General features: G+C 46.2%; 1 protein-coding gene across 2 annotated transcripts in view; it reads left to right on the top strand.

Moving 5' to 3' along the window:
- Positions 1-21,784, top strand: part of LOC137431156 (long-chain fatty acid transport protein 2) — a 64,681-nt gene that overhangs the window by 41,376 nt on the left and 1,521 nt on the right. The window contains exons 5-10 of one of the 2 annotated variants that reach the window (XM_068122162.2): positions 4,685-4,879; positions 6,624-6,714; positions 7,274-7,472; positions 8,211-8,308; positions 15,666-15,796; positions 18,176-21,633. In XM_068122162.2, the coding sequence (XP_067978263.2) occupies positions 4,685-4,879; positions 6,624-6,714; positions 7,274-7,472; positions 8,211-8,308; positions 15,666-15,796; positions 18,176-18,364 (903 nt within the window). In that variant the 3' untranslated portion in view covers positions 18,365-21,633. Of the gene's footprint in view, positions 1-4,684; positions 4,880-6,623; positions 6,715-7,273; positions 7,473-8,210; positions 8,309-15,665; positions 15,797-18,175; positions 21,634-21,784 lie in introns of those variants that run through there. The other variant, XM_068122163.2, reaches the window with a different exon arrangement.

The following is a 21,784-nucleotide window of genomic DNA, read 5'->3' as shown; positions in this document are numbered from 1 at the left end:
TGGCCCAGGCGTTCGAAAAGCGTGCGGAGGTGGAGCAGGTGCTCCTCCCGGGACGCGCTCGCGACTAGGATGTCGTCCAGGTAGACATAGATGAAAGGTAAGTCACGCAAGACGCTGTCCATGAGCCGTTGGAACGCCTGGGCCGCATTCTTCAACCCAAAAGGCATTCGCAGGAACTCAAAGAGGCCGAAAGGGGTGATGACGGCCGTCTTTGGGACATCGTCTGGTTGGACGGGGACCTGGTGGTAGCCCCGGATGAGGTCCACCTTGGAGAACATGGTCGTGTTCGCCAACCGGGCGGAAAAGTCCTGGATATGCGGGACCGGGTAGCGGTCGGGGGTGGTGGCATCATTGAGCCGGCGGTAGTCACCGCACGGCCGCCGGGCTTCGGCACAATGTGCAGAGGAGAGCCCAAGCGCTGTTGGAGCGCCGTACGATCCCCAGCCGTTCCAGCGTGGCGAACTCCGCTTTCGCCACGGCGAGCTTCGTGGGGTCGAGTCGGCGTGCCCGGGCGTAGACCGGCGGCCCGACCGTGGGGATATGGTGCTCCACCCCGTGTTTGACGGCCACGCTGAGAAGGTGGGCCGCGTGAGGGCCGGGAAACTGGCGAGGAGGTGGGTAAACTCGTCCGCTGCCGGAAGCGTGCAGACTAACCTCGCCGGGCGGGAACCTTTCAGCAAGCCGCTTAGCAAGCCGCTCAGTGAGCCGCTCAGCGAGCTGCTCAACGAGCCGCTCAGCGAACAAGCGAGCGAGCTGAAGGTTTCGGCCTGGACGAGACGTCTGCGCTTAACGTCGACCAACAGCCCATGCGCACATAGGAAGTCCTCGCCGAGCAGGGCCATTGGCACGCTGGCGGTAACGAACGACCATTGAAAGCGCTGCCCTCCGAACCGCAGTGAGAGGCAACGCTTCCCGAATGTGCGGATGGGTGTACCGTTGGCCGCAAGCAAAGCGGGGCCCCGGCCCGCGGTTTGCTTGTCGGACGTGGAGGCAGGGAGGACGCTTACCTGCGCTCCTGTGTCGCAAAGAAAACGGCGACCGGACAAGGTGTCCGTGATGAACAGGAGGCTGCCGGAATGGCCGACGCTCAGGGCCGCAAGTGAGCGCCGGCCAGGTCGTTTCCCGACCCATCAAAAGAACACGGCGGGCGGCACGTTTTAGCCTTGTGGCCGAACCTGGCATGGTAGTAGCACCAGGATTGCGGCGGTGGTGGTGGCGGCGGCGGTAGTGGGCGGGGCGCAGCAGCGGCCACGAGGGAAGCCGGGGGCGCTGGAGCCTCCTCACCGGGAGCCACTACGGCAGCACCGTAAATCGACCGCGTGTCGCAGGCTGCGAAAAACTTGTCGGCCTCTCCGGCCAGGGCGCGGGGTTCCGTTAGTTTGGAACCGGCCAGCGCGAGGCGCACCTGTATCGGTAGCTGGCGGAGGAAGAGTGCGCGGAACAAGAAATCCGGGCGCTGGTCCCCAAGCAGAGACAGCATGAAATCCATCCGGACGGATGGTCGTGTGTCACCGAGGGCGGGAAGGTCCAGGAGGCGGTCGGCCCATTCGATCTCTGTGAGCCCGAACGTGGCGAGGAGGAGATGTTTGAGCGCCTCGTACTTGTGGTCGCCCGGCGGGCGCCGAAGGATGGACACGACTCGGGCGGCAGTACCGGGCCCGAGGGCGGCGACCACGTCGTAGTACCGGGTCTCGTCCGCCGTGATGCCTCGGAGCTGAAATTGAGCTTCGGCCTGCACAAACCAAACGTCGGCTTGCACTTCCCAAAACTCCGGGAGTTTGACTGCGACGGCGTTGGTAGCCATGGCACGTTCGGGGGTCAGCAACGGCTGAACCAATCGGGATCACCAGTGTGGTGCTGCGCACACACGACTCGATTGCCAGAGAGGTAGGCCACAACGCGTTGGTACAACAAGAGTCTTTATTCAGAGCTCGCACTTCAGCACTGGGCGGGCTTGAGCTTAGAGCCCGCATATATGTCCCGAGGCCACGCCTTGCGCCCGGGCATGGCCGATCGGTCGAAAGGCGGGGCATGCCTTTTAGTTCCCCGCCTGGACGCTCGCGCCACCCACTGGTGCGCGGAATTATTGCCCCTTGTGTCCGCCACATTATAATAGTTTTAATAATAAATTAACACTGTTGTATTATAGCATATAATGCCTATCGGTGTGGGACATGTTTAAGTCTCATCTCGTACACAAAGTAAAACGTGCTGTTCGATCTCAGAATACGGATATTGCCCTCATCCCGGGAGGACTCACTCACCAGGTAATTTCTGGTCTTGTGTTTCTCTCTATCATGCCTGTAGAGGATACAAAATGGCGGCTACCAGGCATGAACATGACGAGTGTGGTCATCCTCATCCATCATGTTCCTTTGTCATTTTTGACCTACCCAGACTTTCCCGGACTACCGACTCAGACTTTTGACCTACCCAGACTACCCAGACTACTGTTTCCTATGACTTTTTTTTCCTTGTTTATAACTTGCAGAATCATCCCACAAAACAGTACTCGTGCATAAGACGACCCCCGAAGTTTAGGCCGTGAAAATCATCTCAAAAACTCGACTTGTACACGAGTATATACGGATATGACACCTGAGTATATATTGAGTATTATTATTGAATATTATTATATAATAAGCGAGATGCGACAAGCGTGATGCACAGGCATTCGTCCGGACTGCAATGTGAAACGGGAGAGCAATGGCGGACAAAGTGTGTGCGGAGTTCAATGTGGGTCATGAGCATCCTGTATCATCAAACAACTGACTGAAGGGAACTTCACAGCATGGGATACCATAGCCGGGTTGCTATGCACATGTTGCTCGTAACACGTGGACACCTGGCAATGCCTGCTTGCGAGTCCAGTGGTGTAAGGAGCATAGGCAATGGACTGTCGAGCAGTGGAGGAATGAATGTGTTATGGACTGATGAGTCGTCTTTCACCATGTTCTCAACTAATGGACATGTGCACGTGTGGTGACAGCCCAGGGAGCTCCACATCCCCGAATGCCTGGTTCCAAAAGTACAAGGTTCTGGTGATTCCATAATGGTTCCGGGCATGCTTTCCTGGCATGGCCTGGATATACTCATTCCATTAGAAGACAGGGTTGATGCAGCGCGCTAAGTTACCATCCTGAGCGATCATCTGCAAACCACGATACAGCATTTCTTCCCTGCTGGGAGGGGTCCCTTTCAGGACGATATAATTCTCCAGTCCGCAGAGCACGTGTTGTCATCGGGTGGTTTGAGGAGCACGAGGAAGAAGTTTTCCATCTTCCATGGCCCTCCCAATCGCCGGTCCTCAATCCCATAGAGCACTTGGGGGATTGCCTGGAGTGCTGTCTAAGTTGGGTTTCCACCTCCATCAAACCGACGAAGAACAGTGCCATATTCCTGCAGAACAATTTGAGACCATTCTTGACTCCATGCCATGTCGTATCCATACCATCCTGGATGCATGAGGTGGCCCAATACTCCAAGGCTCAAGTGCCATTCTGTTAGTGTTTCCATTTTTAAAATCCACGACCAGTACTTTCACATTAATTACAAAAGCATGATGAGACAAATATTTTGCGTTGGAACTATTAGGGTTAGGGCCCAGTAGTAGGGACGATCTGCTTCAACAAGCATGACAAACTGGCATCTCCCACCTCCCCTCCTCCAAACCAGTTCTCAACAAGTTCCTCCCACCTGCCCAGTTCAAAATCTCTCCCCACCCACCTAATTCCCCAACCTCTCACCGAGTTCCCAAGCTCCTCTGCCCACCCAGCTCCACAGCCCCAGCTTTCCTGCCCCCCCCCCTCCCCGGCGAGATTCCCAGCTCTCCCCCCTTCCCACCCATGCCGTCCCCTCAGAGCCATCCCACCCAGCTCATTCTGTCCATTCCGCCCCGGCCCGACCCACCCATCCCCCTGGCCATCTCATCCTTCCCGTCCACCCCGGCTCAACCTACATATCCCGTCCATCCCGCCTGCCCTGACTACGCTGTCCGTCCCAGCTCAACCCACCCATCCCATCACGCTCCATCCTCCCAGTCAGTCCCATCACCCCGGCTCAACCAGCTCGTCCCGTCCACCCCTCACATACCCCACTCCCGGCTCAACTTATCTTGTCCCGCCAATGTGACTTGCCTGACTCATTGGGTCGGACAAAATCTGTACCAACCCCGATTTGTGCAACTGGAACATCTTCCAAACTGGAGCTCGTGACAACTAATTTTCTACTCAACCTTTCTCCTCTGCCACTCTTGCTTCCTGGCTGAAAAAAGGAAAACCCTGGCACAACAACAACACACAACAACATGCATTTTAAGGCCATTTTCCCTGCTAGAGCGGGGGTTAGCCTTGCGGTCCCCATGACAATCTTCTCCATTTTCCCATATTTTCTGCATCTCTCCTTGTTAACCCCCTTGCCCGCATATATCCAGATTGAGACAATAAATCCAGATTAAATTCCCACATCCCAGATTTACTATTAAGGTATACTGACGTCTACAAATTTTTTTGTCCTATATACGTGACATGTTTTCGCTCCTCCATGAACCTGAGATCATTGCAACAAGAACATGAAAAATGTAATGCCCCTAAAATGAATGTTTTCCTCCCACTATTGTCGTTTCAAGTGAAGCAAATTCTTTCCTAGAGTGCAATAACCTGGACCTTCCATCCCCTTTTTTTAGCATGCAGATGACCGGGAGCATACCGTGCGTTTAGCTATTGGAAATGGTCTGCGCGCCGACGTGTGGCAAGAATTCGTCCAACGTTTCGGGAATATTCGCATGTGTGAGCTGTACGCGGCCACCGAGGGCAACGTGGCATTCGTGAACTTCCAGGGAAAGCTGGGCTCCATAGGCAAGAGTTCTTTTCTCACCAAGGTACTGCAACATTGATTCTCCAATCAAAATGTGCCCTTGATCGGCATGTCTGATTCCAGTAGTGAAAGCGATTTTTTTTTCTCTCTCTCTCATTGCACTTATATGAATGTGATTGGATGTGGCAATTTTTCTGGTCAACCTCTTGGTTGGCCAACCCCCTGCACCACTCAATTTCCTGGTGTAATGTCCTGCCTATTTGGTCATTACCTCTTGGGTGGCCAACCCCCTGCACCACTCAATTTCCTGGTGCAATGTCCTGCCTATTTGGTCATTACCTCTTGGTTGGCCAACCCCCTGCACCACTCAATTTCCTGGTGCAATGTCCTGCCTATTTGGTCATTACCTCTTGGTTGGCCAACCCCCTGCACCACTCAATTTCCTGGTGTAATATCCTGCCTATTTGGTCATTACCTCTTGATTGGCCAACCCCCTGCACCACTCAATTTCCTGGTGCAATGTCCTGCCTATTTGGTCATTACCTCTTGGTTGGCCAACCCCCTGCACCACTCAATTTCCTGGTGTAATGTCCTGCCTATTTGGTCATTACCTCTTGATTGGCCAACCCCCTGCACCACTCAATTTCCTGGTGTAATGTCCTGCCTATTTGGTCATTACCTCTTGGTTGGCCAACCCCCTGCACCACTAAATTTCCTGGTGTAATGTCCTGCCTATTTGGTCATTACCTCTTGATTGGCCAACCCCCTGCACCACTAAATTTCCTGGTGTAATGTCCTGCCTATTTGGTCATTACCTCTTGGGTGGCCAACCCCCTGCACCACTCAATTTCCTGGTGCAATGTCCTGCCTATTTGGTCATTACCTCTTGGTTGGCCAACCCCCTGCACCACTCAATTTCCTGGTGTAATATCCTGCCTATTTGGTCATTACCTCTTGGTTGGCCAACCCCCTGCACCACTCAATTTCCTGGTGTAATGTCCTGCCGATTTGGTCATTACCTCTTGATTGGCCAACCCCCTGCACCACTCAATTTCCTGGTGTAATATCCTGCCTATTTGGTCATTACCTCTTGGTTGGCCAACCCCCTGCACCACTCAATTTCCTGGTGTAATGTCCTGCCTATTTGGTCATTACCTCTTGGTTGGCCAACCCCCTGCACCACTCAATTTCCTGGTGTAATGTCCTGCCTATTTGGTCATTACCTCTTGGTTGGCCAACCCCCTGCACCACTCAATTTCCTGGTGTAATGTCCTGCCGATTTGGTCATTACCTCTTGATTGGCCAACCCCCTGCACCACTCAATTTCCTGGTGTAATATCCTGCCTATTTGGTCATTACCTCTTGGTTGGCCAACCCCCTGCACCACTCAATTTCCTGGTGTAATGTCCTGCCTATTTGGTCATTACCTCTTGGTTGGCCAACCCCCTGCACCACTCAATTTCCTGGTGTAATGTCCTGCCGATTTGGTCATTACCTCTTGATTGGCCAACCCCCTGCACCACTCAATTTCCTGGTGTAATATCCTGCCTATTTGGTCATTACCTCTTGGTTGGCCAACCCCCTGCACCACTCAATTTCCTGGTGTAATGTCCTGCCTATTTGGTCATTACCTCTTGATTGGCCAACCCCCCTGCACCACTCAATTTCCTGGTGTAATGTCCTGCCTATTTGGTCATTACCTCTTGATTGGCCAACCCCCTGCACCACTCAATTTCATGGTGTAATGTCCTGCCTATTTGGTCATTTACCTCTCGGTCTTATTTGAACTTATTTAAACCATCTCACAGATGTTCATCCCGTTTGAACTGATCCAGTATGACGTTGAACGAGATGAGCCACTGAGAGATACCATGGGTCATTGCATACGAGCTGGTCCTGGTAAGTCGGCCGGAAGCATCTGCGGGGTGAGGACTTTGGGTGAATAATCGTCACTTGATAACCAAACTGCCATATGAGGCAAACAAGCAGCAAATCTGTGAACTTGAAATCCTTTAAAGGCCGAGAAAAGGAACTCTCTGTGTACTCGGGAGTTTTGCTAGTATTAACACTCGGCGGATGCTCAGAGATAGAGCGTCTGCTCTGGGTCTCGTAGGTCAGTGATTTGACACCAATTGCGTCGTACCAAATACTTTTTTTTAAATGGTATGTGATGCTTCCTTGCTTGAATGTCAGCATTTATAGGATAGAGCATGGATAAACCCCATTGGTTGGCATCCATGGATATAAGGGAATTCCTTAAGTGCGGAGAGAAAAGTGTTGCCATAAAGATACCCAGAGTCCCTGTAGGAGTTGGGGGGACGGAAAGAGCGGAGTATTTTAAAATTTATTTAATTATCTTACCATGAGCTCCAATTATGATTTGGAAGTTCTCATTTGGTCTGTTTATGTAGAAGGGTGCAAGTACTCATCCAACACAAAACTGATTCCTTTTCCACAGGAAAACCTGGTCTACTTATTGCTCCAGTAACCCGACTGGCTCCTTTCTTTGGCTACATCGGTAACAAGTCCCTGTCGGAGCGGAAGTTGCTTCGGGGTGTTTTCCGATCTGATGATGTCTATTTCAACACCGGTGACCTAATTGTACAGGAAAGCGATGGCTATTTGTACTTTAACGATCGTATTGGCGACACGTTCAGGTGAGCCTTAACCCAATCGTAGTTGCAAAAGTACTTTGTATCTTTACATGGATGGGGATTTGTGGGATGAATGAAACTATGATTAGGAGTAATTGTGGAAGAAACACACCATTGGGTTCCTGTTTGCCATCATTACTTGGTGGACGTTACAGATCCCACGGTTCGCGAAGATTGGGCGAATTATCACCGGCACCCTGAACAAATCCCAAATTTCTGCGCTAACCTACAGAGGACACTGCATTGGTGGCAATTCCACGCCCCTGCAAGAACTGGCGCAAACCCTTGGCCACATCCTGCATACGAATGACCACGACCACTGGGTTACCAAGCTGGTAGACGGGGTGCTAATTTGGCTGCCAATTGGAAGGTTATTGAGTTAATCTCTTCATCTGTAGTTTCTATTCGAGAGAATACCCCCATCATCTGATAGGCAAAGAGGGAGGACATCTCTGCACGTTATATTGAGAAATACCAACGATCCTTGGTATGCAAGCAGCGTAGTGGTTACAAAGCACCGATTTATTATTGTAGAGTCAATGATGACCCCACCACCACTCACATGAGAGCTCACAGGTTGTTCAAAGGTCTTAGACTCCCTACCACCTTACCGGCAAACTTATATGTCGGCCTCTTGCCGAGTGCCAAGATTTCCATTAAACAAAAGTTTACATCATTGGAGTAAGGAGGTGAACTGATCTAGTTGTGTTACTGATGGATCTTTCTCCTCATTTATTGCAGGTGGAAGGGTGAGAATGTTGCCACAACAGAGGTGGCAGACATTCTGTCTATGTTGAGTTTCGTGCAGGAAGCTAACATCTATGGGGTCCACGTTCCCGGTGAGGTTAGGATGGCTCTTTTGGTATCCCTAAAAGGATTTCAACTCATTATTTCCTGCTTTTCTTTACTGAATCCTATTTTTACCCTGCCTTGTACATTCGGTTCCAGTAAATACTTTACTTGGAATGGGATTTTGTTGGTCGGTGTATTTGTGGTTTAGTGTTGTTTGGGTGGAATCGCAATCCGACGTTGTAAAAACGGTGATCTCTCCAGTAAGATGTGTTTGTACTTGTTGACCCTTAGTTGGTGGTCTTCAAATAAGCTTTAAATTCAGCCATATGGCATCGTAGAAAATGGTCTAGTTCTTTTGAGATCTGTGGCAACTGCTATGTTCACAAATAAATGTTTATTGTTCTTTCGGATGCATCACTTGGCTCCGGGTAGCATCACTGGCTGAGAGCGTGACTGTGCCACTGATGTAGTTCCCCCTTTAGTTTAGGGCAGGAATTTATAATTTCTTCAGTGCCGACGATTGCTCGTCTTCTCTACACGTAGGACACTGTTGGATCTTTGACGTCCACCAAATAATGCCGGCAAAAGGGGACGCCCAGTTTATCGTCCATCAGATGGATGGTGTACCATGTGATGCAAAGCCCGTCCTATGAAGAACCAATCTGACAATTTGTATTCAAGGCAGGAATCAAACCACCACTAAATAAGTCAAAGTTTCCTATGCACCATCCTGTCAGAACAACCTGATATTCACCAGACATCAGTAAATAATGACAGTGACCACATGCTTGGCTTCTTACTTAAAAGGTTAGAAACGGGGTGACAGAGCATTTGGGATGAGTGATCATCGTACTGTAAAAGGAGGGAAGTTTATTGTACACAGCTCCTTTTCTATTCCATCTCCTGGTGCTGCATGACGTCATCGCCGGGCACCGAAGGGGGCCTGACGATGACATGCGCTGAAAGGGATGACATGCGCGTTGGTATTTCAGTTTTCACTCCAGTTTCTTGCTTTCTTTCTTTCTTTCTTGTTTGTCCGGGTGATATCTCAGCCATCCTTTGAGCTTTGAAGCTGAAATTTGGGCACAATAGTGAGCACGTGCTTTGACAAAACGGTATTTTTTGTGTTTTGATTCATCAATTAATGAATTAAGAAATTATTATCGATTAATTAGGTACTTATTTATTGATTTCTCATCTGGGCGTTATCTCGGGCACCTTTTGAGTTAGGAAGCTGATATTTGGACACGATAATGACCAAGTCCACTGACGACGATAATGACCAAGTAGGACTTCCGGTTTCTCGATCGTGGTGGCGACTTTTGTTCTCTCCGTGCATCCAAAGTTGTTATTTTTCCATTCGTGTGTTTGTCAAATTTCCACTCGTTATTTTATTGTCTATGCATTATTGTTTGTTTATAGTTCGTTTTGGTTTGAATTTCCTGTTCAAATTAATCGTAATAAATTAATGGTTTTCTATTTGTCCGCGTACGCGGCCTTGTAGTCTTGTAGCCTGAGGCTTCCCCCGTCGAAGTTTGTTCACTTAAGTTCCTTCCTTCGCTGTTTTTCCTTGGTTCTTAGATTTTTCCCTTCTCCCCCGAACTTCCCCGAACATCCACTCTTTGTCTAACGTTTTAAACCCCCCCCCCCCCCAAAAACAAAAAAAAACAAACATTTATTTCCCTTTCTCCGCGTGTGCTGTCTCATCGTGTGTGTCTGTCCACGTGCGCTGTCTCGCCCGACCCCCATTATCTCCTTGCCTTCCACCTTTTACCCTGTTCATGTGACTCGTGTTTGTCCCTCTCGGCCCTCTCCCCGTTGGTATTTTTGTGAATATACAGTCACGTGAAAAAGTAAGTACACCCCATGTAAAGTTTTGACTTTTTCAACATATTTCAACATACAGCTATTTGATCTTCATTTCAACAATATTGATAGATAAAGGTGATATAATATAACAAATATCATGAAACATTTACATTTTGTAGTCCATTGTATAATTTAAATAAACATAAATGCAAATTTCGCATGTGGAAAAAGTAAGTACACCCCTACATTTATCACTACTTCAAATACCTAAAATTAGAATCAGGTGCACCAGCTCAGGTGCAAATGTTTAGAACATCGTCAGAGAGGATCTTGGAGGAACCTGTCTTATTTAAACCTCAGACATTTAGTTTGGTTTGCTCTTTGTTGTTGAAGTGTGCGGCGTCACCATGCCGAGATCAAGAGAGTTCTCTGAGGCCTTCAGAAAGAAGGCTATAGATGCCTACAAGTCTGGGTAGGGATTTAAAAAGATCTCCAGACAATTTGAAATCAATCATTCGACTGTCCGGAAGATCATCTACAAGTGAAGAAGATTCCAAACAACTGCCAACTTGTTCAGGCCAGGCTGCCCCAGCAAGTTCAGCCCGAGAGCAGACCGCAAGATGCTGAAAGAAGTCTCGAAGAACCCCCAGAATATCATCACGGGATGATGATGTCATTGATGATGTCGATGTCAAAGTGCACGAGTCTACCATTAGAAAGAGGCTGCACAAATTTCATCTACATGGGAGGTGTGCCAGGAGGAAACCTTTGCTGTCCAGAAAAAACATCAGGGCAAGACTAAAGTTTGCCAATGAACACCGAGGCAAAGACCAGCACTTCTGGAACGATGTGCTCTGGACAGATAAGTCAAAGGTAGAGCTATTTGGCCACAGTACCAGAAGACATGTTTGGCGAAAACCAAAGACAGCATTTGACCACAAGAACCTGATACCAAATGCAAAGCATGGTGGTGGAAATATTATGGTTTACGGCAGCTTGGCTGCATCAGGGCCTGGGCAGCTCACCATCATAAAATCCACTATGAATTCTTCATTGCACCAGAGGGTGCTTGAGGATAATGTGAGGCCATCTTTCGGAGAGTTGAAGCTCAACCAAAGGTGGACCTTGCAACATGACAATGACCCTAAACATACCAGCAAATCCACCAAGGAATGGCTGAAAATAAAGAAATGGAGGGTTCTGGAATGGCCAAGTCAAAGCCCGGATCTAAATCCCATCGAGATGTTGTGGGGGGATTTGAAACGAGCTGTGCATGCAAGAAACCCCTCAAACATCGCACAGCTGAAAGAATTCTGCATGGAGGAGTGGGCAAAAATTTCTCCCAGTCGATGTCAGATACTGGTAGACAGTTATAAGAAACGCCTACTTGAGGTTGTTTCTGCCAAACGGGGCAATACCACCTATATGAGGCAGGTGTGTACTTACTTTTTCCTCATGTGAAATTTGCAGTTATGTTTATTTAAATTATACAATGGACTACAAAATGTAAATGTTTCATGATATTTGTTATATTATATCACCTTTATCTTTCAATATTGTTGAAATGAAGATCAAATAGCTGTATGTTGAAATATGTTGAAAAAGCCAAAACTTTACATGGGGTGTACTTACTTTTTCACGTGACTGTATCACGTGCCTTCGATACGGTCTGGCACCCCACTCTCCTCACTAAACTCTCCTCCTATGGTATCCATGGAAATCTCCACGCATGGCTTCTGGACTTCCTCTGTGGTCGTAGTCAACGTATGGCCCTGAATGGACCTCTCATCTCCCCTCCCTGTTCTGCCTGGAGTTCCCCAAGGTTGTGTTCTGGGCCCTGTGCTTTTTCTGGTCTTCATCAATGATGTCTCCGACTCTCTAGAAAATCATCTCTTTCTCTTTGCTGATGACTCCACTCTCTGCCGCTCCATTCCTCATCCCTCAGATCGGCAGTCTGCACCCTCCTCACTCTCTGCAGACCTGGACAATATCACAGACTGGTCAAACAAGTGGAACAGGTCTTTCAATCCTGACAAATCTCACAATCTTACGATGTCTCTCCGAAAAGACCGACTGGAAAACCCTCCCATCTACGTTCTCAACAATCCTCTCCAAGAAGTTCTGTCGCTCAAGCTTTTGGGTCTCACTATCTGCCATGATCTTTCTTGGGAAAACCACATTTCCAAGCTGGCCTCCAAAGCCAGTCGCAGACTGGGCATCCACCGTCGTGCGAAGTCCTTCCTTGGCACACCTGAGCTCCTCACCACATACAACGCTTTCATCCGCAGCTCCATGGAATACTGTTCCTCCCTCTCGGCCGGTGCTCCTGCCTCACACCTAGCTCGGCTTCACGCTGTTGAAACCAAAGCTTTCAGAATCATTCGAATCTCCTGCGATGAAGCTAACTCCGAGGGCCTTTCACTCACTCACTGCAGGCAGGTTGGTGGTCTTTCTGTCTTCTACCGATTCCTCTCCAGCCTTGCTCCCCCAGCTCTCTCTGTGCTCTGTCCCCCAAATATTTCTACAGGTCGCACAAGATCTGGCAGCAACCCTCTTGTGGTTAAACTGCCAAAATCTAGGCTCTCTGCTCACCTTCACTCTTTCATTCCTCTTTTCTCTCGCCTCTGGAACAAACTCCCCCACTCCCTTCAATCCCACTCCTCCCTGCAGGTCTTTAAAACAGCTGTTCACCACCATCTCTTATCTTCCCCCATCCAAAACCTTGATCTCCTCTACCCCCGCTAATTCACCCCAGATCCACGTTTTTTGAAATTCCAACTTTTTTCCTGGAGGTCCTGGCAGTCAGTGTCCATGTGTTTTATATTTCTCCCACCCCCCCCCCCCACCCCCACCCCAACGCCCCCCCGCCGCCCTCTCCCCACGCCACATCCCCCCAAGCCCTCTCCCTCCCACAGAATCTTCCGTTGTCCCTGCTCTCAAATGTTGTGTTTGTGTCCTTCCCCCTCTCTCCCCATCTTTTCTGCCGCTCCCCTTATTTTGTGTTTTATGTGTCGTTTTGACTTTTTGTGTGATTAATGTGAGCTCTTTCACGAGCCTCGATCTTGTATGCAAAAAAGAAAAGAAAAAAAGTGTTTTGGCTTTCAAGGTTGTTTTTGATTTATTGATTAATCGATTCATTCTTTGATTATTTGATTAAAGACTTAATTAATTATTCGATTTTTTTATTTACAGATTCGGAGGAAACGGTGGTGGTTTGGGTATTATATTAGCCAATTGGTTAATAATTTAATTATTTACCATTATTATTTATTTATTTTCATTATTAATCACTTATTTATTTTCTTTCTCATCTGGGCAATATCTCAAGCACCTTTTGAGCGAGGAAGCTGATATTCGGACATGACAGTGACCAAGTGATGCGGCTATAAAGGATATTTTAGATTTATTGATTAATCAATTAATTGATTTATTATATTTATTGATTAATCAATTAATTAATTATTTATTTCATGATTAATGACTTATTTAATTTTCAAAAAGTTACTGCTTTGGATGAAACACTGGTGGTTGAGGTATGCTATTAGCCAATTGATTAAGAAATTATTTTACGATTGTTATTTGTTGATTTTAATTGCGCAATTAATCAATCAATTATTGTACACCTCTCCCTCCCAATACCGTTTCTATGTGCTCCACGGCGGTATCGCTGGGCTGGAAGATGTTATTTATTTATTTGGCATGGGGGCTGTGTACTTTGAATTCGTGGCCAAAAATATTGGCACCCTTGCACTTTTTTCAAATAATGCACAAATCATTTCTTCTAGAAAATTGTTGAAATTAAAAAATCTTTTCGTATCCACATCCACAAAATCCATATCCACAAAAATCCATATTTTGGTATCCATATCCGCAAAAAAAGCTGAAATAATTGCTAAATCTTAGCTTATTCCACATGGAAATCCTAAAATGGCACGGACAACATTATTGGCACCTTGTAGAAGCTGTTAGAAATAATTAGATTTCAAGCAGGTGATTCTCCTTTATTTTAGAATTGGACTCACCAATGGTGAGTTGCAGATTCTTGCAATATAAAAATCACTCACTCAACCATTTTGTAGAGAGAAAAGGAGTCATTCTGCTGTTTTGTGTCACTGCGTGTACCCCAATGAGCATGGAGAAAAGACAGAAAACCAGAGAATTGTCTGACGAGGTCAGACACAAGATTGTAGCCAAGCATGGACAATCTCAAGACTTCAAGTCCATCTCCAGAGACCTTGATGATGTTCCTGTGTCCACTGTACGCAATGTTATCAGGAAGTTTAAGGACTATGGCACTGCAGCTAACCTCCGTGGATGTGGCCGCAAGAGAAAACTTGATCGAAGATTGCAGCGAAGGATTGTTCGAATGGTTGAGAAAGCACCCCGATCAACTGCCAACCAGATTCAAGCTGACCTTCAGACACAACATACGACAGTTTCAACTCGCACCATCCGTCGCCAACTCAATGAAAGGGGGTTCTATGGGAGGAGACCCAGGACTGAGAGAGAGACATAAGAAGGCCTGGCTGGAGTTTGCCCAAAACACACCTGAACAAGCCAAAATCCTTCTGGGAGAATGTCCTGTGGATAGATGAAACCAAATTAGAGCTTTTTGGGAAAGCACATCATCTCTATGTTTACAGAAAACAAAATGAAGCCTTCAAAGAAAAGAACACCTTCCCTACAGTTAAACATGGAGGAGGTTCAGTGATGTTTTGAGGTTGCTGTGCTGCCTCTGGCACTGGGTGCCTTGAATGTGTGCATGGCATCATGAAATCAGGAGATTACCGAGGCATTTTGGAGCACAATGTTCAACCCAGTGTCAGAAAGCTGGGTCTCCGTCGAAGGTAATGGGTCTTGCAGCAGTACAATGACCCCAACACACACTTCAAAAATCACACAGGAATGGTTCAAGACAAACGGCTTGACTGTTCTGAAGAGGCTAGCAATGAGTCCAGATCTAAATCCCATTGAACACCTGTGGGGAGATCTGAAACAGCAGTTGGGAGAAGGCACCCTCAAATCTGGGAGAACTGGAGCAGTTTGTGCAAGAAGAAGGCCAAACTGCCAGTAGATAGGTGTAGGAAGCTTATTCATGGCTACAGGAAGAGCTTGCCTGCAGTTATTTTGTCCAAAGGCCGTACTACAAAATATTAAGCCTCGGGTGTCAATAATTTTGTCAATGCCATTTCTTTTTATTTTCTGATTTAAAAGGATTTATTAAGGTTTAAATCAAAAACAAAGGTTCTGTAATATTAACAGTGAAATAAAGAATTGTGGAGACCAAATACTTTCGTCAATTTCAACTTATTTTTAGAGAAAATTGTGAGTTATTTGTAAAAAGTGCAAGGGTGCCAATATTTTTGGCCACGACTCTATCTGCACTTTTTTAAAATTTATTTATTTATTTATTACAACCTGTGCTACAAATGCCAATTTTATCCATACTTGCCTTTTCCTTTTATGCCTTCTTGCTTCAATACCTTGTCACCGATAAATTTGATGTTTTTGTTATTTTATTTGAAAGCCTGTGTGGTGTTTCTTTATATGGGCCTATGTGTATTTTCTATGTGAGCACATTGTTGTTAAACACAGGACACGAAGGAAGGATCGGAATGGCTGCTCTGGTGTTGAAGCCGAAGGAGAAATTTGATCCGAAAGCACTATGTACGCACGTGTGCCATTATCTTCCCACTTATGCACGGCCGTGGTTTCTCCGTCTTCAGGTATCGTATGACTGTCATTTATTTTGCATGAAAATATATATCCTGAGTTGGGACCATTCCCATAATTTATTAAAAGGTTGTGTCTCTTTCTGTAAGTTGCAGAGACTTAGTTGGTCCCAGCCTGGTCCTCTGGTTCTGACAAAGCAGGAAGCTGTTCTACCCTCCTATTTCATTTGAGATTAGCTACCCACCGCTTCTTCTTCTTTCGAATGATATTGTAGACAATTATAATTGAAGATTATGGTAACGAGAGCCATTTGATTGCAGCATCAGTGGCTCTGTGCAGTTCTGCAAAGGACCCACTGAATCTCCTCTGCATGCAGACCTGTACTACATGTAGACCTGTCTGATCTTGATGGCCACAGGTACATTGTGGGTGATCAGTTTGCTTCCACTTATACATATGATGAGCAGTCCTTGGATGTCGGATTCACAGTCGGTTAAGACCACTCCACTGACGTCTCTGTAGGTCAAAGTATAGGGGCTCCTTTGTGAGATCTTGGATTATCTGGCCATTTTGAACTGATGCCTTTTCCCATTGCTGCCGCCACAACTCCTTAGCGTTAGTATTGGCCACCTAATCCAGAAAAGCTTCCGTGACTTCAGTCGAAGTTTTGGGGTTTCAGTAGCTCTTCGTGGATTGGGAGATCAGCATTGGATTGTTTCTGAAGGTACACTCTGGATGTTTGTGCTTGCATGCAAATGTCTGGGGGTGTGATGCTAGTCAGCACAGGTAGCCACAACGTGCTTAGTGTGACTGCTCGCAACCCAGACAGGTGCAGAGTCCTCTACAGTGGTATACACTAGGGTAAAGTGCGAAGGCTGCGTGCGTCAGCTCCCCAGCTATTGCCAGAAAGATTACAGATGAGGTTCACTCCAGTCTTAATTTTCTCACAAACCATTTTCAGATGTTCCCTGTATTTCAGACTGCGATCCAGAGTGATTCCAAGATATTTGCGGTGTGGTTCATTCTGGACTGACTTAATACAGAAGGAAACATTTCGTTTCACATGGCCAGGCGACTGCTCAGATGGAAAGCAGTGACCGTAGTTTTCGATGCATTGGGACGGAGTCTCAATTTGGTGAAATACTCCTCCAAAACCATGAGGTCGTTAGAAAGAACTCTGCTCACATCATCAAGATTGCACGATTGGTAGGCAAGAGCAATATCGTCAGCATAAGCAAACTTTCATGAAGTAGTCACAGGTAGGTCACTTGTATATGAGTTGAAAAGCATCAGGGCTAACTAACTCTGACCCTTGGGGGAGGCCATCATTCAGATTTCCTGGTGCACTGGTCATGCCCCCATGTAAGAATGACACGACGGTTGCAAAGCATAGATGCTAGTCCTCGCATGGTTGCATGGCAAGGAAGGAGTTTTGCTGTCTTGAGAAGGAGCCCATGTTTCCAAACTGTATCATAAGCTGCTGACATCTATCAAGGCAACGCCACTCTTGAAAGAGCGTTGATATGAAGCCTCGATGTACGTTGATAAAGCAAGAACCTGATCCACAGAGCTTCTCCTTGGTCTGAATCCTGCCTGTTCCACTGGAATGGAAGGCTTAACTAGCGATGAGATACGACAAAGCAGAAGACGCTCAAACAACTTGTATGATGTGCAGAGTAATGATATTTGCCGGTTATCTTGAAGGGTCATTTAGCAGCTTCCCTGGCTTGGGTATGGCGATAATCTTAGCTTCTCTCAACATCGAAGGAATGGTGCCAGACTGATGGATAGCAGTAAAGAAGGAAGTGCACCAAGATTTACCTTTAAGCACTGGATTCTGTAGGAATTCTGTTGTGGGTGATGTGGGCGACATTTGAGTGGACTAGCAGCATCAAGGTAGCGGAGAAGGTTCCAAGCCTTTCCTGCTGGAATGGGTAAAAGGTTTCCTGCAGAAGGTTCCAATAGTGTCAATGCAAGTGATTTTCTCTACTTCTGTGGAAAAACCACAGATTTACCAAAATTGGCTTTACCAAAGTTCCATCGACGGGAAGGCTTTGATAAGGTCAGTGGCACTTTAATCCCAACATGGATGATGGTGAGGGGGTGTTGACCTCATTGTGGGCTGCGATTACTCATCGATATAAACAAAGCAGAGAACAGGGTTGTAATCTCTATTTCATCTGCATGAGTAAAAGCAGCCAAGTGGTTCGGCATAATACAGGAAGAAACAGGTCATTAGCCAAAGCCCAATCATTCAACTGTTCACCAGCAAAGTTGTTGTTGCTGTATCCCCAGGTGTTACAGATTCGTCACTTCTGTTGTGGTGGTTTGCATCCACTGTAAATATTTCTGATTCCATATACTATTATTGCTTTCAAAAGGTTTATTGTCCATGAGCTGTTTTCAAAAGGTAAAAAAGTTAATGTTAAAAGAAACAGGAAACCGGATCGGGAACCGGAGGACGAAGAGAAAGAAAGGGCGGAGCAAGAGAGTCTGACAAGAAGGAGCCGAGCTATTTGCGGTCTGGAGCGAATGTTGGCGAACAACAGTCACTAGCGAACTTTCGGGTTTCCCAGGGAAGGGATTCCTACGACAGAGTGGTTAGCGCTGTGACAGATTAACCTGCGTGTCAGGTTTTGCGATCGATTCAGGAGAGAATCATCGCCGTGCCGTGCGCCACGAGACCGGGTGTCGGCCATTTTGACTCGCGCAGGACTTGTGCTTCGCTCGCGGTTTCGTCTCTTTTCGACCATTTTCACCGCATTCAGACGTCGATCTGGGGCGTGTGTGTGACGTGGCTTTTTGAAGGTTACTTCGTCCATACCCGAGGGTGCGATCTCTCCATCGCCTGTAGGACGCCTTTGGATTTCCCAGTCGCCTTGAGGGCGCCTTTGTACAGCTTCGGCTGTGTGACTGTATTTGCCATCCGCATGGGATTCTGGTCTCGATTGGACATCGTTCTGGCGATCGCTGGAGCGAATCAACTTCGTCTTGAACCCGGGAATAAGAGACATTGGGGAATGTTCTTGTTTCACTCACTTGGAGCACAGTGAGTTATATATTACAAAACTGATGGTACCATCATAGGACATATTGATTGTACTTTTGAATACTATTGTTGTTGTACGGTTATTCTTGTGTGATCCTAATACAATATTTGTTTGTGAGTAACAATTGGGGTGGCTTCTCCATTGATCTTTGACACACAGAATAACACATTTTTCTGCCGTGACTCCTCTCGGGGCTCTGAGGTACACCGTGACCAGGGGGTCGGGTAGGAGCACGTAACACCAGGAGTAGTGGTTGCTATTGAAAGCTCCAAGGTGAATTTCAGGATACTGTGACACTGGACAGGGCAGGGAGTGGCCAAACACAAACAGGTGGTTTGTAGATGTTGCTGATTGTTAAGCAACCAATATTCACACTTGCTAAGAAGATACCAGGAGTGTAGGACTCAAATATTACAGTCAATCAAATAGTGTGTGACTAATGCAGGTAGCAACGCTGTATTTATCATGATGTACCACAGCAGCAAGTTTAAAACTGCAGATTTGACAATGAGGAGGTGATGGGTCAGCAATGTGTTTCCTGGAGTGCGGTAACATCGATGTCATCCTCTCGGTCTAGTATGGAGAGATAATCCCATTTAGCTCGCGACAGGCCTTCTATGTTGAGCTGCACGATCCGTAAACTTCCTCAAATACTTCGGACAGATTTGCACCGAGAAGAGCCGTTGGGTTTGATTATAGAGATCAGCATAATAGAAAAATGATGTACAGTGCCCTCTATAAGTATTGGAACAGTGAAGTCAAATTTGTTATTATTGCTAGATACTCAATAAATTTGGATTTGAGATCAAAAGATGAATATATGATGTAAGAGTACAGGTCAACTTTTATTTCTTGGTATCTCTATGCATACATGTTTTACCATTGTAGGACAATAGCACCTTTTATGTTCAGGTCCCCCATTTTAGGTAAGCATAAGTATTGGAACAGATTAACTTGAAGTAAATTAAAGTAGTATAATAGTGAGTATTTGGTTGAATATCTCTTGCATGCAATAACTGCATCGAGCCTGTGACCCATTGACATCACCAAACCCTCGGTATCTTCCTTTGAGATGCTCCAGATCTCCCTGGTTGCGTTGGCAGTGTGTTTTGGGTCATTGCCCACTGAGGTTGGAGGAATATTCTTGTACATAGGCAGACAAAATGTTTCTGTACATTTCCAAATTTATTCTGCTGCTGCCATCATTCGTTACATCACCAATAAAGATGGGTGAGCCAGTTGCAGAGGCAGCCATGAAAGCCCAAGACAGGACACTACCTCCACCATGGTTCACAGATGAGGTAGTTGCTTTGGATCATATGCAGTTCCTTCCTTTCCCCACAATTTTGCTTTTCCATCACTTTGATAAAGGTTTCACTTGGTCTTATCTATACTATAAGAGAGCCGTTTGTCTTTGTGTCGCCATTTTTCTCAGAAATGGCATAACGGATCTTCATCAAACTTTCAGAGGTTCATTAGTGAGTGCTGGGGAGTGTTTTAGGCAACAACAAAAAAGTGAAAAAAAAAAGTTATATTTTTGGGGGGGGGGGATTAAAAAAAAATCGCTCTATAGTGCCTGAGCCTTTATAGCTATGTGAAAGGTATTAAATTATCCCTGGTTAGTGTGTGTGTGTGTGTTACAATTTATTGAATATAAATTTTCCTTAGTAGGTGTAGGGAAGTGTTTTAGGCATCCACAAAAAATAGGAAAACCAAAAAAAAAAAATCGATGCCGTGCAATGCCAGGTCTGTCTGTCCATAAAACCTAAAAAAAAAACTAAAATCCGAAAAAAAATCCTAAAAAGTCCATAAAACGTTGGTCCAGAACTCTGCTGGCTCACCTCTGTTCTTCTTGGCAAATTCAAATCTGGCCTTTCTATTTTTGGTGTTGATGACAGCTTTGCATCTTGCGGTGTAGCCTTTGTAATTCTACTGTTGAAGTCTTCTGTGAATGGGAGATTGTGATACTTTCATCACTGCAGTCTCTCTGGAGGTTGTTTGGGATGTCACTGACAGTTGTTTTATGGTTTGTCTTCACAGCTCTGATGATTTTTCTCTTATCAATTGCAGTTGCTTTCCTTTGCCAACCTGGCCGTTGTCTTATGCTAAATGCATTAGTGGTTTCATTCTTTTTCAGGATATTTCAAACTGTTGTATTTGCTATGCCCAGTTGTTGTGCTGTGGTTCTAATTGAATTCTTTTGTTCTTTCAGCTTTCAAATTGCTTGCTTTTCTTTTATACACAGTTCTCTAGTCTTCATGTTGGTTTATGCCTACTGATTCCAAAGGCAAAAACAAAGGCGAAAAGCAAGACTAGACATTTACAGCTATTTTATGTGCGATCAATGCAACAAGAAACACCTGAGCAACCAGAACCACCTGTCAGTCATTTGTTCTATTACTTTTGCTTTCCTGAAGTGGGAGTACTGAACATATAAAGTGATAGAAAGGAGAAGAACCAACCTTTAGAGGCCAATTTTCCACACAGAGCAGAGGTTGGCCTTTTTCGGGCACCGTGGTCCCCTTTTTGAAGCAATGTTTTACGGCCGGATGCTCTTCCTGCCGCCAACCCTGTTAGTCGCCTATTGCGACACACAGGGAATTACCAGTACTCACAGGGTACTCAGTTTGCTGACCTCGGAAGGATGACAGACTGAGTCAACTCCCCTGGCGTTAATTCAGCGATCGACCGGGATTCGAACCCAGGATCCTAGGATCCCAAGCCGGCACCCTAACCGCTAAGCCAACACCAGGCTGACTGAACATAAAAAGTGATATTGTTATATAATGGTAAAACATATATACATAGAAATACCAAGAAATAAAAGCTGACCTTCTGTACTCTTGTCTTGGATTCATATTTTGATCTCAAATACAAATTGATTTAATATATAGCAATAATAACAAATTTGACGTCATTGTTGTAATACTTATGGAGGGCACTATAAATAGTCTATTTGATAGATTTGATGACATTAGTTGGGCAAAACGC

This window comes from Myxine glutinosa, chromosome 7, assembly GCF_964187855.1.
Source record: "Myxine glutinosa chromosome 7, kmMyxGlut1.1, whole genome shotgun sequence".
NCBI lineage: Eukaryota > Metazoa > Chordata > Myxini > Myxiniformes > Myxinidae > Myxine > Myxine glutinosa.
The sequence above is the reverse complement of the archived record's forward strand: the minus strand, read 5'-3'. Positions and strand labels throughout refer to the sequence as shown.